We start from the raw sequence: 15860 nt of genomic DNA, 5'->3' as shown, positions 1-15860 counted from the left end.
GACGTAATTGTAGGCGCCGCCTTAAGTCTCCACACAGGTGTCACTGGAACTGCTTATTCGTGACCAGCCTTCCGAACTGATTTCTGGGGCCTGCGTGTGAAACACTCACTCCTTCAACACGTTGTTCAGTCACTCTTACCTCGTTCCATTCACTTGCCTTCGCGTACAGGTACACAAACAAAACAGTTTGATTTCTTAAAGTTCGTTATAGTCGTCGTTGACTGTGTAAAATATTTATTGTTACTATTGTAATTTCGGCCATTTTCAAGTAAACTGCATAAGTTACATTCTGTCGGAATATAAAACTAACTGACATGTGTACAGATAGTTTTATATTCTGACAGAATGTAACTTTTGCAGTTTACTTGAAAATGGCCATATGGCCGCAATTTCAATAGTTACAATAAATATTTAACAGTCAATAGCGACTATGATGTCTTTTAAGAAATATTATATGACTGTGAATCCCAACCATGAGAAGTTAATCAAAACAGTTTGAGTTGCTCTTTCATTCGATGTATTATTTATAACTGTAAGCCGCACGGGATTAGCCGAGCGGTCTAAGGCGCTGCAGTCATGGGCTGTGCGGCTGGTCCCGGTGGAGGTTCGAGTCCTCCCTCGGGCATGGGTGTGTGGGTGTTTGTCCGTAGGGTAATTTAGGTTAAGTAGTTTTTTTGTGGTTTTAGGGCGTACAACTGCAGTGGTCATTAGCTACCAGACTTAGTTATGAATGCACTGCGAGGCACGAGGTTAAAACAGCAACTACAAAGGACAGCACTATAAGAGGCACATTAACAGGCAAGGGGTTAAAAGAAAACAGCCTAATCAAATGTCCTTAGACAGGTTTGTCGTGGATGAAACGAAGAACGCGAGCAGCTGCTCCTGGGTCATCCGCTAAAATGGCACCCAGAGTACATGGCAGGCCAAGATCAATGCGCAGTGTATTAAAATCCGGACAGGACGTTAAAAAGTGGCGGACCGTCAGCAATTGCCCACACGGGCAGAACGGCGCTGGCGCAGCCGTCAGCAGATGCCTGTGGCTGAACCGACAGTGTCCGACCCGTAACCGGGCCGAAACGACCTCCTCCCGCCGAGCCGTGGGAAGAGGTTTCGAGGCTCGAAGCTCGTTGTCAGTAAGTGTAGACCAATCGGCATGCCACAGCGATCCAATGCGCTGACAAATGACCCTGCTAAAGTCAGATGAAGGCACACAACAAGAAGCTGTCAGAGGCTGGAGGACCGCAGCCTTGGCCGCGGCATCTGCAGCTTCGTTCCCAGGGATACCGACACGGCCAGGAACCCACGTAAAGGTAACCGGAGAACCTTCGTCTGCCAGCTGCTGAAGAGAGCGTCGGATCCGGTGCACGAAGGGGTGAACCGGATACGGATCACTCTGGATGGCGCTCAGGGAATCAGAGCAGATGGCATAAGCAGAATGTCGGTGGCGGCGGATGTAAAGAACAACCTGACAGAGGGCAAATAGCTCAGCGGTGAAGACCGAACAATGGCCATGGTATTTGAAACAGTGTGCCCCGACAATAAAAAAACACCCGACACCGTCATTCGTCTTAGAGCCATCTGTATAAATGAAGATCGTATTACTGAAATTCTAACTAAGTTCGACAAACCGCGAGCGGTATACCGAAGCTGGGGTAGCCTCCTTTGGGAGCGAGCTGAGGTCAAGGTGAACGAGAACCTGAGCCTGGAGCCAAGGTGGCGTTTGGCTCTCGCCCACTCGAAAGGTTGCAGGGAGTGAAAAATCAAGGTGCTGAAGGAGGCGGCGAAAGCGAACTCCAGGGGGTAGCAGGGCAGAGACGTACAACCCGTACTGGCGGTCGAGAGAGTCGCCAAAAAGGAACGATAAGGCGGCTGGCCGGGCATTGACAGTAGCCGACAGGCGTAACGACAGAGCAGGATATCGCGCCGGTAGGTGAGTGGCATGTCACCGGCTTCAGCATGAAGACTCTCGACGGGACTAGTAGAGAACGCTCCGATCGCAAGACGTAAACCCCAATGTTGTATGGAGTGGAGGCGGCGTAAGATGGACGGCCGTGCAGAGCAGTATACAAAGCTGTAGAGTGTAAGCTTAGGGACTGATGACCTTACCAGTTAAGTCCCGTAAGACTCCAGACACATTTGAGCATATAATTGTAAGGTGAATGTAATAAATGCTACAAAGCCTTAAGCCCCGTATGTTCATTTTGAAACACCCTGTACGTTCTCCTTCACTATTTGCAACTCTCTGCCAACGCCGGGATAACTCCTTGATTCCACAACTGTAGAAAGCACGTGGTTGTGAGGCGAAGAACTCGTCGAGACATATTCTGAGCACGTTTCCAGCCGGAAAGGAACTTCCTTGGCGGTTGTTCAATACTGAGCGGAAGAGGTGAAAATCTGAGGGCGCAACATCAGGTGAATAAGGTGGTTGCGCAACGACTCTCCAACCCATCTCCTGTATGGTGTTTGTTATCAGTCTAGCAGAATGTCTGGAATACATTTCACATACTCAGCAAGTTATAGTCTTAGGTGGAAATTTCAATTTACCAGATACAAACTGGGACACTCAGATGTTTCGGACGGGTGGTAGGGACAGAGCATCGAGTGACATTATACTGAGTGCACTATCCGAAAATTACCTCGAGCAATCAAACAGAGAACCGACTCGTGGAGATAACATCTTGGACCTACTGATAACAAACAGACCCGAACTTTTCGACTCTGTATGTGCAGAACAGGGAATCAGTGATCATAAGGCCGTTGCAGCATTCCTGAATATGGCAGTAAATAGGAATACAGAAAAGGGGCGGAAGGTTTATCTGTTTAGCAAAAGTAATAGGAGGCGGATATCAGATTACCTAACAGACCAAAATGGTTCAAATGTCTCTGAGCACACATCCATGACCGAGGCAGGTTTCGAACCTAGAACCCCTCGGCCACACCGGCCGGCCTGTTGACAACAGATGTCAGCAGTGATGAGGAAGCAATTCATAGCACACCACATCATTGCTGTTACACAAGATGCATAATGTGATCTTCTGTGGATGCACGCAGGTCTTTTTACGGGGAGCATTCTCCCCTTTTAGTTATGATAGCATAAAGGCACCATTTCTCGTCACCAGTAATTGCACAGGATAGGAATGGTCGGTGTTGTTCACGAGCCAACTGATGACGCGCGAGCACAGATGGCTACTAGCTGTATTTCGTGATTTTGGCTTACAGCACGCGGTACCTACAAACCTGATTTTGGACGCTACTGGGTACAAATGTCGAACGATGGTGGAATGATCACAGTTCACCACAGTTGCCATTTCTCGAATACAGTGATGTGGATCATTGCGAATTAATGCTTTTAAACGATCTTCATGGAGCCCCCGTGCGTGGAGGGTCACCAACGTCGAAACGATCCTTCTTAAAACGAGAAAACCGTTTTGCTGTCATTTTCTGTTCAATCGTACTATCGCCACACACGGCGCAGACACCTCTGGCTGGCTACGCTGCTGTCACCCCTCTACTGAACTCAAAACAGAAGAATATGCCCGAAATGTTCCGACATATTGTAGCGTCAGCAGCAGCTCCACTAACTATCTCCAAATGACAAAATGTCAACTAAAATACCAACAGTGAACTACAAACGGAAAATGCAGATCGATAAGAAAACCCATAGCAACTGGAATACCAACATGCGAAACAAAAATGTTGTAAACCTACTAGCTACACCCGGCGAAATTCGTTCCGCCTCTGAAAAACTTTCTATGTTATAGCTGACCCGGCAAACGTTGTTTTGCCAAATAAATTATCTCTAATCAGTAAGAATAATGTATACGTGTAACGCCGGTCTGAGTGACCGAGCGGTTCTAGGCGCTACAGTCTGGAACCGCGCGACCGCTTCGGTCTCAGGTTCGAATCCTGCCCCAGGCATGTGTGCAGTCCTAAGTTCTAGGGGACTGAAGACTTCAGATGGTTCAAATGGCTCTGAGCATTATGGGACTTACTAACCTAAGGACATCACACACATCCATGCCCGAGGCAGGATTCGAACCCGCGACCGGAGCGGTCGCGCGGTTCCACACTGAAGCGCCTAGAACCGCTCGGCCACTAAAGCCGGCGCTGACCTCAGAAGTTGAGTCAAATAGTGCTCAGAGCCATTTGAACCATATACGTGTAACACAATGTATACGTGTAACACAATAGCTGTTGTTGGACGGAGCTCGCGCCACAAACAATAATAATGGCCGAAAACTGTGAAGGGAGTGAGAAGAGGCTTAGAGGGGTGTCCGGCAGTACCGGCCACTATTACTTCTAGCGTTTCTACGGCAGATCGCGCGGATTTAACAATTGCAGCCGATACACGGCTCGTCCATGAGCGTACATAGCGGCAATTTCGTGTCGGAACGTGTTCGCCAGCATTATAAATTAGGTTAAGCGCATCGATTTTTATCGTACATAAAAACATTGTACGATTAAATTCTTTTAAAGGAACAAAGGAGAGCATAGGAACTTCTTCGTTGCATTAAAAGAATTTGATCGTACTATATATTTCCGTACGATAAAAATCGATGCGTGTGCGCTAGGCCTAAATATCGGTTTGGCTAATGATGCGTGCTACCTAAACTTCTCGGTCTAGTTACGTCGATTCAGAGAGGGATATACGAGCAGTTGCTTTTCATCTACATCTACATACATACTCCGCAATCCACCATACGGCGCGTGGCGGAGGGTACCTCGTACCACAACTAACATCTTCTCTCCCTGTTCCACTCCCAAACAGAACGAGGGAAAAATGACTGCCTATATGCCTCTGTACGAGCCCTGATCTCTCTTATCTCATCTTTGTGGACTTTCCGCGCAATATAAGTTGGCGGCAGTAAAATTGTACTGCAGTCAGCCTCAAATGCTGGTTCTCTAAATTTCCTCAGTAGTTATTCACGAAAAGTACGCCTCCTTTCCTTCAGAGACTCCCATCCGAGTTCGTGAAGCATTTCCGTAACACTTGCGTGATGATCAAACTTACCAGTAACAAATCTAGCAGCCAGCCTCTGAATTGCTTCTATGTCCTTTCTCAATCCGGCCTGATACGTTTTCTTCCATTACCTATCTATCGAACAGTGAAACACTATGATCGGTAGACACCTGGCGGAGATAACTGACCAAGAGATAATTGATCAGTCATCGACCGCGGTTGGAAAATTATTAAATTACTAAAATCGCTATTAAAAACTTGTGGTTGGTAGTAGAAGCGTGAAAATTTAGGGTTGCGCGTATTTTGTAATGTCAGATCATAAAAAAATAAAAATAAAAAGTTCTGTCCAAAAAACAAAAAGAATTTTTTTGGGGTTAACCACCCTTACCATTTAGGGGTATGAAAAATAGATTACGACTGATTCTCAGACGTACCGTACATACATGTAAAATTTCACCAGAATCGATCGAGCCATTTCGGAGGATTGTGACAACTAACATCGCGGCACGAAAATTGTAGATATAAGGATTGAGCAACATAATACACTGGAGCGCCAATGAAAGTGTTATAGGCACGCGTATTCAGTTACAGAGATCTGTAAACACGCAGAATGCGCTGCCGCAGTCGGCAATGCCTAAATAAGACAAGTGTCTGGCCAATTGTTAGGTCCCTTACTGCTGCTACAATGGCAGGATGTCAACATTTAAATGAATGTGAACGTGGTGTTACAGTCGGTGCACCAGCGGTGGGACACAGCGTTTCCGATGTAGCGATAAAGTGGGGATTTTCTTGTACGACCATTTCACGAGTGTACAGTGAATATCAGAAGTCCGGTAAAACATCAAATCTCCGACGTCGCTGCGGCTGGAAAAAGAACGGCACCAAGGACCTCTGAAGATAATCGTTCAACGTGACAGAACTGCAACCCTTCCGCAAATTGCTGCTAATTTCAATGTTGGGCCATCAAAAAGTGTCAGCGTGCGAACCATTGAATGAAACATCTCCGATATGGGCTTTCGGAGCCGAAGGCTCACATGTGTACCCCTGACCACTGCAAGATACAAAGCTTTACGCGTCGCCCGAGCCCGTCAAACTGACATTGGACTGTTGTTGAGACGAGTTTCAAATTTTATCGAGCGGATGGACGTGTACGGGTGTGGAAACACGGAGACAGCCTCATGAATCCATGGATGCTGCATGCCAGCAGCGGACTGTTCAAGCTGATGGAGGCTCTGTAATGGCGTGAGGCGTGTGCACTTGGAGTGATATGGAACTCCCGATACGTGTAGATATGTTTCTGACAGGTGACACGTACGTAAGCGTCCTGGCTGATCACCTGCATCTCTTTCTGTACACTATGCATTCCGACAGAAGTGGGCAATTCCAGAAGGAAAATGCGACACCCCACACGTCCAGAATTGTTACAGAGTGGCTCCAGGAACACTGTTCTGAGTTTAAACACTTCAGATGACCACCAAACTCCCCGGGCATAAACATTATTGAACATATCTGGGATGCCTTGCAACGTGATGTTCAGACGAGATCTCCACCCCCTGATACTCTTACGGATTTATGGCCAGCCCTGCAGGATTCACGGTGTCAGTTCCCTCCAGCCCTACTTCAGACATTAGTCTGAGTCCATGCAACGTCGTGTTGCGCCACTTCTTGCTAACGGGGGACCTACACGATATTAGGCAGCTGTACATATAGTACTATAGTTGAATTCTTTTATCTTGGCGGTTCACGCATGCCCGCCCGGGAGATTGCTGCGTTGCCAGTTGCAAACGACGCGCGCACCAAGAGAAGCTGCGCCACAGTATAGTATAGTATAGTTCGCAAGCTTACGTTTAGGGGAGAGCGCGCAGTTTATGAAGTAAAGCCACCACGGTAGCGTTAACCCTTTCGCTGCTACAGAGACGTGCTCCCCGCATTCCGCGCTGTGCGTGATTTTGTCATCACTGCACTGCTCGCCTGTGCAGACACACGGTGTTCCGAATGCTATGACACACTTATCATTCGATTTCACAAAAAATATTGGCCCAAAAATTTGATTTTCTACACATCTTCTTGACTGATACTTTCCCCCATAAATGACTTAATTTTGTTTCGATTTTTAACGCACTTTTGTGCAGCATTAAATGTAATAAACCACTGCACAAAATTTTGAAGAGTTTGCAGAGGCAAAAGTCCATAGCGTATACTTTCCGTGTGGTCGATTTTAGTTGCCACAATGTTGAGAATGAAATGTGAACAAGATGCCTAAATTTCACATAATATTTACTGTATAACAATATCTCATTTAATTTAAGTACCAGATAGGTGTCATAATATAATATTGAGAAATATTCCGTCTCTCACGACTGTAATAAAAGTTTTATTTATACCAGAGTCATATCGCCTTTTCTAAAAAGTTCTGATTAAAACAAAATTGGCGAAGTACACAAAGCCGAATTGTGGGCGTAATAAAAGATAGAAACTAAAATATATTGTCAGGGAGGGGCAGTGCGCAAACAATTTGTGTTTGTCACAACGGACAGCAAATACTTGCCAAAACATAGATCAGTTGACAAAAACATTGAATGTGATGATGTTGCCAAAGCAGCGAAGCAAAGAATTGCGTCAGACAATCAAGTAGCTCGGCAACGTACGAGCCGAAATTCTGCTCTAAATAATACTTTTAATACTGTCGTAAAGAATGTATCTCAATATGAATAGTAAAACAGCGACTGCGGAAGAGAAGGTATACAAGCAAAACATATAACATGAATATTGTATGTGTGACTTTTCATTGTTTTTAATTGCTGTGAAAAGAAATATTGGAGGACAAAATTAGAAAAAAACCGAAAATTTATATGATTATAATGAATTTGAAAAAATTACATTCAAACGAATAAAATTCATGAAGCAAGACAGTTGAATATTGTTTTTAAATAAAGAAAATATTTAGCACTGAACAAGGCTTTCACTCAGAACCTCTCGCTACACAGCCAAACACCTTAACCATTACGCTATTGCAACTCATCGTTCAAAAGATGTCTTGGACGAGTCTAAAACATCACGCAAAATCCTGACAAATACTATTGGTATGACTGAATTTTTCACGTTTTGTCAAAGTAAAATAGGAAATAAACAATTAAAGATGTTTTTTATTGTGAAAAAGCGGTTAGTGAGAATGATACAAACACCTTCCCTTGCTATCGCGTGAATTAGGAGGCTTATTGCTTGTTTGATTTAATTAATTAATAGAATGTGAAGCAATTGGTATTTTTCCATACTTTCTACAAAAGAAAGTCTGCTATCAACACATTGCTTTTGTCCAATTACTTTATTTATGACTGAACGTTTCCAAAACTGAAGACCGTTCTCTGCACTGCAGTCGACCTCTGGCAACGTCGTTCTCTGTTCATTGGCTGACTGTGTTTTGTGACGTCAGATGCGCAGAACGAACCTAAACTCGGCCGCCGTCGTAAATGGCGCGCACTATAGCACGAAGCCTTGTGGTAACTCAGTGTTACTTTCACGTGGTTTCACAGTGAGCTGAGCCGGATACGGCTGGATAGGGCAGACGTACCTGCAGCTCGGTGCATCCCTCCAGCAGTCCCGGCTCCAGCGCCCGCAGCTGGTTCCTGGAGAGGTCCAGCAGAGCAAGGCGTCGCAGACCACGCAGCTCCTGGCTGGAGAACACGGGGTTGAGACCGTCGCCCAGCAGGTTGTCCGCCAGCCGGAGCTCCACCAGAGAGTCCCGCAGGCTGCCCAGCAACCTGCACCACACACACACGTCATGGAACACCTCTACATCTCAACTTGTTCACGTGTACAATTAGAAAACTACAGTAGTGCACTACTGGCCAAAATTCCGACAGAGAGTGGCGTACAAATATGTACACACAACTCCACAGAAAGTTCTCTGTACAGATATGTCTATGTACAGATATGTCTATGTACAGGGTGTATCAAAAAGAATCATCTGACTTTAAAAAAATCATAACTGTTACGTTATTTGAGATACGTGCGTGAACAGTGTACTGCTGGAAAGAGCAAACTCTCCAGTTTTACCAACACCGACTCAAAGGAAGGCCTCGGCGCTTGTTGGTGACGTCTCATCAGTTAGGCACGGCGAACGCCAGGTCTGTTGCAGGCATCCTCATAATGGTGAGTGTGGTGTGCGTGCTGTAAGACCTTCGGTACACACGCTATCAGTTTATTTGACTTGTCGCTCCAACGAAGTAGGCGAGTGTCAGCAATATGTCTTGTGGTCTTATCGTGGCGTGTTTATCTTCTGTCGTTTGGTCAGACGATAGAAATGCTACTTGCACGCTTAGAGTAGCAGATTGACGGTGACCAACTTTAAACAGAACTTGAGTAATTTCCACACACATTTATTAAAATAATAACAAGCACAAAATTACTTAACTTGATTCTGGATGCTATTTACAACTGACAATCTGAAGTTCCCTTGGTATTGGTACGTTAATTTTATTCTCACATATTTCTGAGACTTGACAAAAGTGTCTATACATTTATCTTCATGGCTATGTACAGGAATATGATAATCTTCTTAGGTGCACACTGAAACTTGACTATAGACTGGTACAGACTAATGCAGACTGGTGCAGACTAATGCAGACTGACTAATCGGAGGTCTGTACACTTGTTATAATACCTCGCGCGTTCAGGTATCACTGCGCCAGTGTGATCCGCGAGGAGAAAAGGTTCTATGTTAGATGCAATCTCATTGGTTGCTTTACATATTAATACGCGGATTGGCAGAAGCAGAATTTAGTCCGTCTCTAAGGCAGCGCCATCTCATAGTGCGGAGATGGACGTGCGCTGCGCCTGCACTATTGAGCTTAGCGGGGCGCGCTCTAGTGGGAAAGTTGTGTACCCGCTGACTACGCGGAACTATATACACAACAGTGTGTCTCCATCTCTGACACAGGAAAATGTGAAACTATTGGTGGTAGTTGACCAACACACATTTTTCTGAGAGATTTCTGCAATCAGTTGTGCAATTCGTTACATTTCTTAACAAATAGTGTACTCCTGAACTTAAATTTCTACCTATTTTAAGGATTGACATACAAAAACAACTTCACGGTCCAGAAGCTACAGAATTTGAGCTTCTTTACCTTACTGGGTTGCTTTTACAAGAAACTGTGAACATATTGGTGCTCTTCTTTAGGTATCGTGGATGACTATGGGGTGAGGAGCACTTAATGTTAATGAAATATCTTGTGATTGTACACTTTGGGGGGGGGGGGCGGGGGGAGGGGACAGAAGAAGAGGCAAAAGAGAGATACTTGTTTTATCAAATAGTTTTTTTATCTTATTAAGTATCTCCTTTCAGTTGCAAGAGGGGAATATTTATCTTTTCTAATGTGCATGTTTAAAAAAGTTTAAGCTCGGCAGTATTTTCGATGTATGAAGCTATTTTGTTTCTTGTTTAGAATTCCTTCCGTTGAAAACGACTGTAATCTAATGACTGGCAACAGTTGGACATTTACATGTGAATTAGTTCACATTTCCAGTGAAGATATCAAACGAAAATAAATAAATAAATAAAAGAAACGAGTTAATTGTAAGGGGGTTGGGGTAAGTTTCGATTACAAAATGGATCAAGTATATATAGTTACTTGAATGTAAAATTTCCGAAACTTGCAACGGGGCAAAGCGTCTTCTCATATTGATCCACGTTTGTTTGGACAGGATTCAGTAATACAGAACTATGATCTTCATTTGTAACTTTACGATAATAAGAAAATCTTTCATCTAAATAAAACTGCAGAATTCAAAACAATTCCAAACATTTCGCCCAAAAATAACAGATTTATAGTGATAAGCACGGCCAGGCGTTTCTGCCTGCAACAGACCTGGCGTTCGCCGTGCCTAGCTGACGTGACGTCACCAACAAGCGCCGAGGCCTTCCTTTGAGTCGGTGTTGGTTTTACACGGTTCCCACTAGGTAGCAGCAGCGTGCGCCCACTTCTAGTAAAAATCGTGTGGGGGCAACAGAAAGCGTTTTGTGTTCTACGTTTTGCGCAGTGCGGGTCAGTAATAACTGTACAGCGTACAGGTATGGTGTGGGTCCTCCTACAGCATACAGCATTAGACGATGGCACGAACAATTCCGAGAGACGGCTTGTCTGTTCGTTCTTGGCAAGTTGGAGGATGACAGTTTTCTTTCACGCTTGGTGTTTTGGAGACGAGGCAACATTCCATTTAAATGAAAAGGTGAACCTTCATGATATCAGATTATGGGGTATGTAACAACCACAGTAAGTTGCACAATAAGTTGTACAACATGAGAGGCACTCTGCAAAATTTAATGTGTTTTGTGCAGTTTCACGGGAAAATGTGTACGGTCCATTTTTCTTTGCTGAGAACACTGTCACAGGAAGCACGTCTCGATATGCTCGAGGATTACTGAACGATGGGTCGGACGCACTGGACCAAATGAGTCAGCCTAACAGTACTGGCCTCCAAGGTCACCGGACCTGACTATGTGATTATTTCTTGTGGGGATTCATAAAAGACACTGTTTGTGTGTCTCCGTTACCAACAACAGTGAATGAACTGAGACATCACATAACAACAGCTGTGGAAGCTGTAACTCCAGATATGCTCGCTGGCTGTGGAAGCTGTAACTCCAGATATGCTCGCTGCAGTGTTTCATCAGTTTGAATACGGCATTCCACATGCTGCACATCTCCAGGGGGGCATTTGAACAGCTATAAAAAGGTATGAAAAACACTTTGAGTTTTCTATTAATCAAAAAACAGATTCATTGTACTTGTTTATCAGTTTCTGTTGTGTACATAGTTCTGCATAATCAGTGCATACACAACTTTTCCACTAGAGCACGCCCCGCTAAGCACAACAGCGCAGGCGCAGCGCTCGTCCGTCTCCGCACTACGAGATGGCGCTGCCTTAGAGACAGACAAAATTCTGCTTCCGCCGATACACGTATTAATATGTAACTTAGCCAATGAGATTGCTGCTAACGTAGAACCTTTTCTCCTCACGGATCACACTCGTGCAGTGATACATGGATGCGTGAGGTATTATAATGAGTGTACAGACCTCCGATTAGTCAGTCTGCATTTGTCTGCACCAGTCTGCATTAGTCTGTACCAGTCTATAGTCAAGCTTCAGTCTGCACCTAAGAAGATTATCATATTCCTGTACATAGACATGAAGATAAATATATAGACACTTGGTCAAGTATCAGAGATATGTGAGAATAAGATTAACATACGAAGACCAAAGGAACTTCAGATTGTCAATTGTAAACAGCACCCAGAATCAAGTTACGTAATGTCTATGCTTTTTATTATTTTAATAAATGTGTGTGAAAATTAATCAAGTTCTGTTTAAAGTTGGTCACCATCAATCTGCTACTCTAAACGTGAAGTCAAATAATCTGATGCTGTGCGTACCGAAGGTCTTACAGTATGCACACTACAGTTTCAGAAATATATCGTTCAAATGGCTCTGAGCAATATGGGAATTAACGTCTGAGGTCATCGGTCCCCTAGAACTTAAACCTAACTAACCTAAGGATATCACACACATCCATGCCCAAAGCACGATTCGAACCTGCTGCCGTGGCGGTCGCGCGGTTCCAGACTGTAGGGCCACCCCGGCCGGCTCAGAAATATAGGTGTGCCAAATTCGATGATTCTTTTTGACACACACTGTATATGCAGCGTCTTTAATCCTAAATCCGAAACATCTCTTAACCATGTGTAACTACGAGGCTAATCGGGAGAGTAGCGTTACAAGAATTTTTTGAAGTAAACAAATTAATTTATTTTAATAAAATTTACATGCCACGCGTTGTACCATAGGTTACTTTTTCACGTAATCACCATTTATCTCAATACGTTTTGTCATACGAGGGACGAGTTTTTTTGATTCCTGTGTCATAGACGTCTCCCGCCGCCTTTTTCCAGCCAGTTCTTCACTTCGATTTTCACCTCGTCGTCGTCGTCGGAAAAGTGTTTACAACGAAGGCGTTCAATTTAATGAACATACGATATCAGTAGGTGGAAGATGGGTGGTGTCAGAGGGGTGGCTTAAGACGTCCCAACCAAACGATGTCAACAACTCTTGTGTTGCACGAGCGGTGCGCTGACGTGCGCTCTCATGGAGACAGATGCCGCTGTCAGCATCCCGCTACGTTTGTTTTCTACGACTCGATGAAGTTTCTTCCTGCTCTCAGAATATCTTTCAGCATTTATTGTTTCACCTCTTTCCGAAAAATCAACGAGCAGAATCCTTTTTCTGTCTCAAAAGACTGACATCATGGTTTTCCTCGCTGTTCGCTGAGTTTTGAATTTTTCGCCTGAAGGAGAACGAGTATGGATGAACTGTATTGATTGAAGCATGGTGATAAGGGCAAGTTTCATCTCCTGTCACCATAGAGTTCAGAACAGCCTCGCCTTCAAGTCTCGAAACGGTCAAGAAATTCGCGAGCGGCACTGAATCTGTTCACTCTGTGTGCTTCGCTAAGCATCTTGGCCACCCATCGCGCACACAACTTGCGGTGATTTAGTCGATCAGATGTTTGGACAAACTACAGGCAGGTGGTCAGTTGCCGAACGGCGATCAGAGAGATGACGACCTTCAATTTTGTGCACTACATCATCAGTCACAACAAACGGACTTCCGCTTCTGTCTTCATCAGGAATTTCCGTCCCCCCAGAACTGAAATTCCGTTCCCATTTGGTCACACGCTGCCTTGACACTACGTCTTCTCAGTACACTGAAGCAATTTGGTGATGAATCGCAACGGCGTTCACGCCCTTAGCATTTAGCTAGCGAATTACGGCGCGCACTTCGCCCCACAACACAACTCAGCCGCGCGGTCTTAGGCGCCGTGCCACGATTCGTGTGACTCCCCCCCCCCCCCCGCCCCCCGTCGGAGGTTCGAGTCCTCCCTCGGGCATGGGTGTGTGTGTGTGTGTGTGTGTGTGTGTTGTCCTCAGCGTAAGAGTTAAATTAGGTAGTGTGTAAGCCTAGGGACCAATGACCTCAGCAGTTTGGTCCCAAAGTAACTTACCACAGATTTCCAATTTCCAACAGTAATCGATGGGCTACAGATTGTTGGGAATGCTCGTCCAATTCACTGGCTCCCCGGTACACACGGCAGTGGTACCAACATCCGGCCGCCCCACCCCCCCTGCCCCCAGAAAACAATCTATGCTACCCTTAATTTCTGGATAACCATCCTACAATCATGCCCTCTTGAAGACCTGTTAATATTTTTTATCACCTAATTCCAAATTAACTGCCAAAAGTTAAGTGAATAGTCAACTATTTCCGAATACTATAAACAGATGAAATACTACGCTTCTTCAGACTTTATTGATTTCGTTATTCAAACTGAACACGAATCATCAGCCATATATAGTCTTGAAATTACTGTTAGTATTGTTAAACCCGTCGCGATATTTATAAGTACAAATTACGATGTAAACGAAAGTAATAAGCAACTGACCTGAAGACACACTTCTGGGCACTAAAATTGTTACACCAACAAGAAATGCAGATGATAAACGGGTATTCATTGGACAAGTATATTGTACTAGAACTGACATGTGATTACATTTTTACGCAATTTGGGTGCATAGGTCCTGAGAAATCAGTACCCAGAACAACTACCTCTGGCCGTAATGACGGCCTTGATACGCCTGGAGATTGAGTCAAACAGGGCTCGGATGGCGTGTACAGGTACACCTGCCTGTGCAGTTTCAACATGATACCACAGTTCATCAAGAGTATTCGCGTATTGTGACGAACCAGTAGCTCGGCCACCATTCACCAGACGTTTCCAATTGGTGAGAGATCTGGAGAATGTGATGGCCAGGGCAGCAGTCGAACATTTTCTGTATCCAGAAAGGCCCGTACAGGATTTGCAACATGCGGTCGTGCATTATCCTGCTGAAGTGTAGGATTTCGCAGGGATCAAATGAAGGGTACAGCCATGGGTCGTAATACATCTGAAATGTAACGTCCACTGTTCAAAGTGCTGTCAATGCGAACAAGAGGTGACCGAGACGTGTAGCCAATGGCACCCCATACCATCACGCAGGGTGATACGCCAGTATGGCGATGACGAATAGAGGCTTCCAATGTGTGTTCACTGCGATGTCGCCAAACACGGATGCCATCATCATGATGCTGTAAACAGAACCTGGATTCATCCGAAAAAATGACGTTTTGCCATTTGTGCACTGATGTTCTTCATTGAGTACACCATCGCAGGCGCTCCTGTCTGTGATGGAGCGTCAAGTGAAACCGCAGCCACGGTCTCCGAGCTGATAGTCCATGTTGCTGCAAACGTCGTCAAATTGTTCGTGCAGATGGCTGTTGTCTTGCAAACGTCCCCATCTGTTGGCTCAGGGATCGAGACGTGGCTGCACGATCCGTTACAGCTGTGCGGATAAGATGCCTGTCATCTCAACTGCTGGTGATACAAGGCCGTTGGGATCCAGCACGGTGTTCCGTATTACCCTCCTGAACCCACCGATTCCACATTCTGCTAACAGTGATTGGATCTCAACCAATGCGAGCAACAATGTCGCGATACGATAAACCACAATTGCCATAGGCTACAGTCCGACCTTTACCAAAGTCGGAAACGCATTTCTCCTCCTTACATGAGGCATCACATCAACGTTTCACCAGGCAACGCCGGTCAACTGCGGTTTGTGTGTGACAAATCGGTTGGAAACTTTTCTGATAGAAGCACGTTGGAGGTCTCGGCAACCTTGTGTGAATGCTCTGAAAAGGTAATCATTTGCCTATCACAGCCTGTTGGTTAAATTTTTCGTTTGTGGTGTAGCAATTTTAATGGCCAGTGCTGTATTTTGTTTACATCAGTGTTGGAGTATTTGCC

At 44.9% G+C, this 15860-nt stretch overlaps 1 protein-coding gene across 1 annotated transcript in view; it reads right to left on the bottom strand.

Moving 5' to 3' along the window:
• Positions 1-15860, bottom strand: part of LOC126293300 (chondroadherin-like protein) — a 329161-nt gene that overhangs the window by 162227 nt on the left and 151074 nt on the right. Inside the window, exon 3 of the mRNA XM_049986431.1 lies at positions 8532-8721. Coding sequence (XP_049842388.1) covers positions 8532-8721 — 190 coding nt within the window. The remainder of the gene's footprint in view (positions 1-8531; positions 8722-15860) is intronic.

Source organism: Schistocerca gregaria, chromosome 10 (genome assembly GCF_023897955.1).
Source record: "Schistocerca gregaria isolate iqSchGreg1 chromosome 10, iqSchGreg1.2, whole genome shotgun sequence".
Taxonomy (NCBI): domain Eukaryota; kingdom Metazoa; phylum Arthropoda; class Insecta; order Orthoptera; family Acrididae; genus Schistocerca; species Schistocerca gregaria.
Note: the sequence above shows the minus strand (reverse complement) of the source record. Positions and strands in the feature narration are given on the sequence as shown.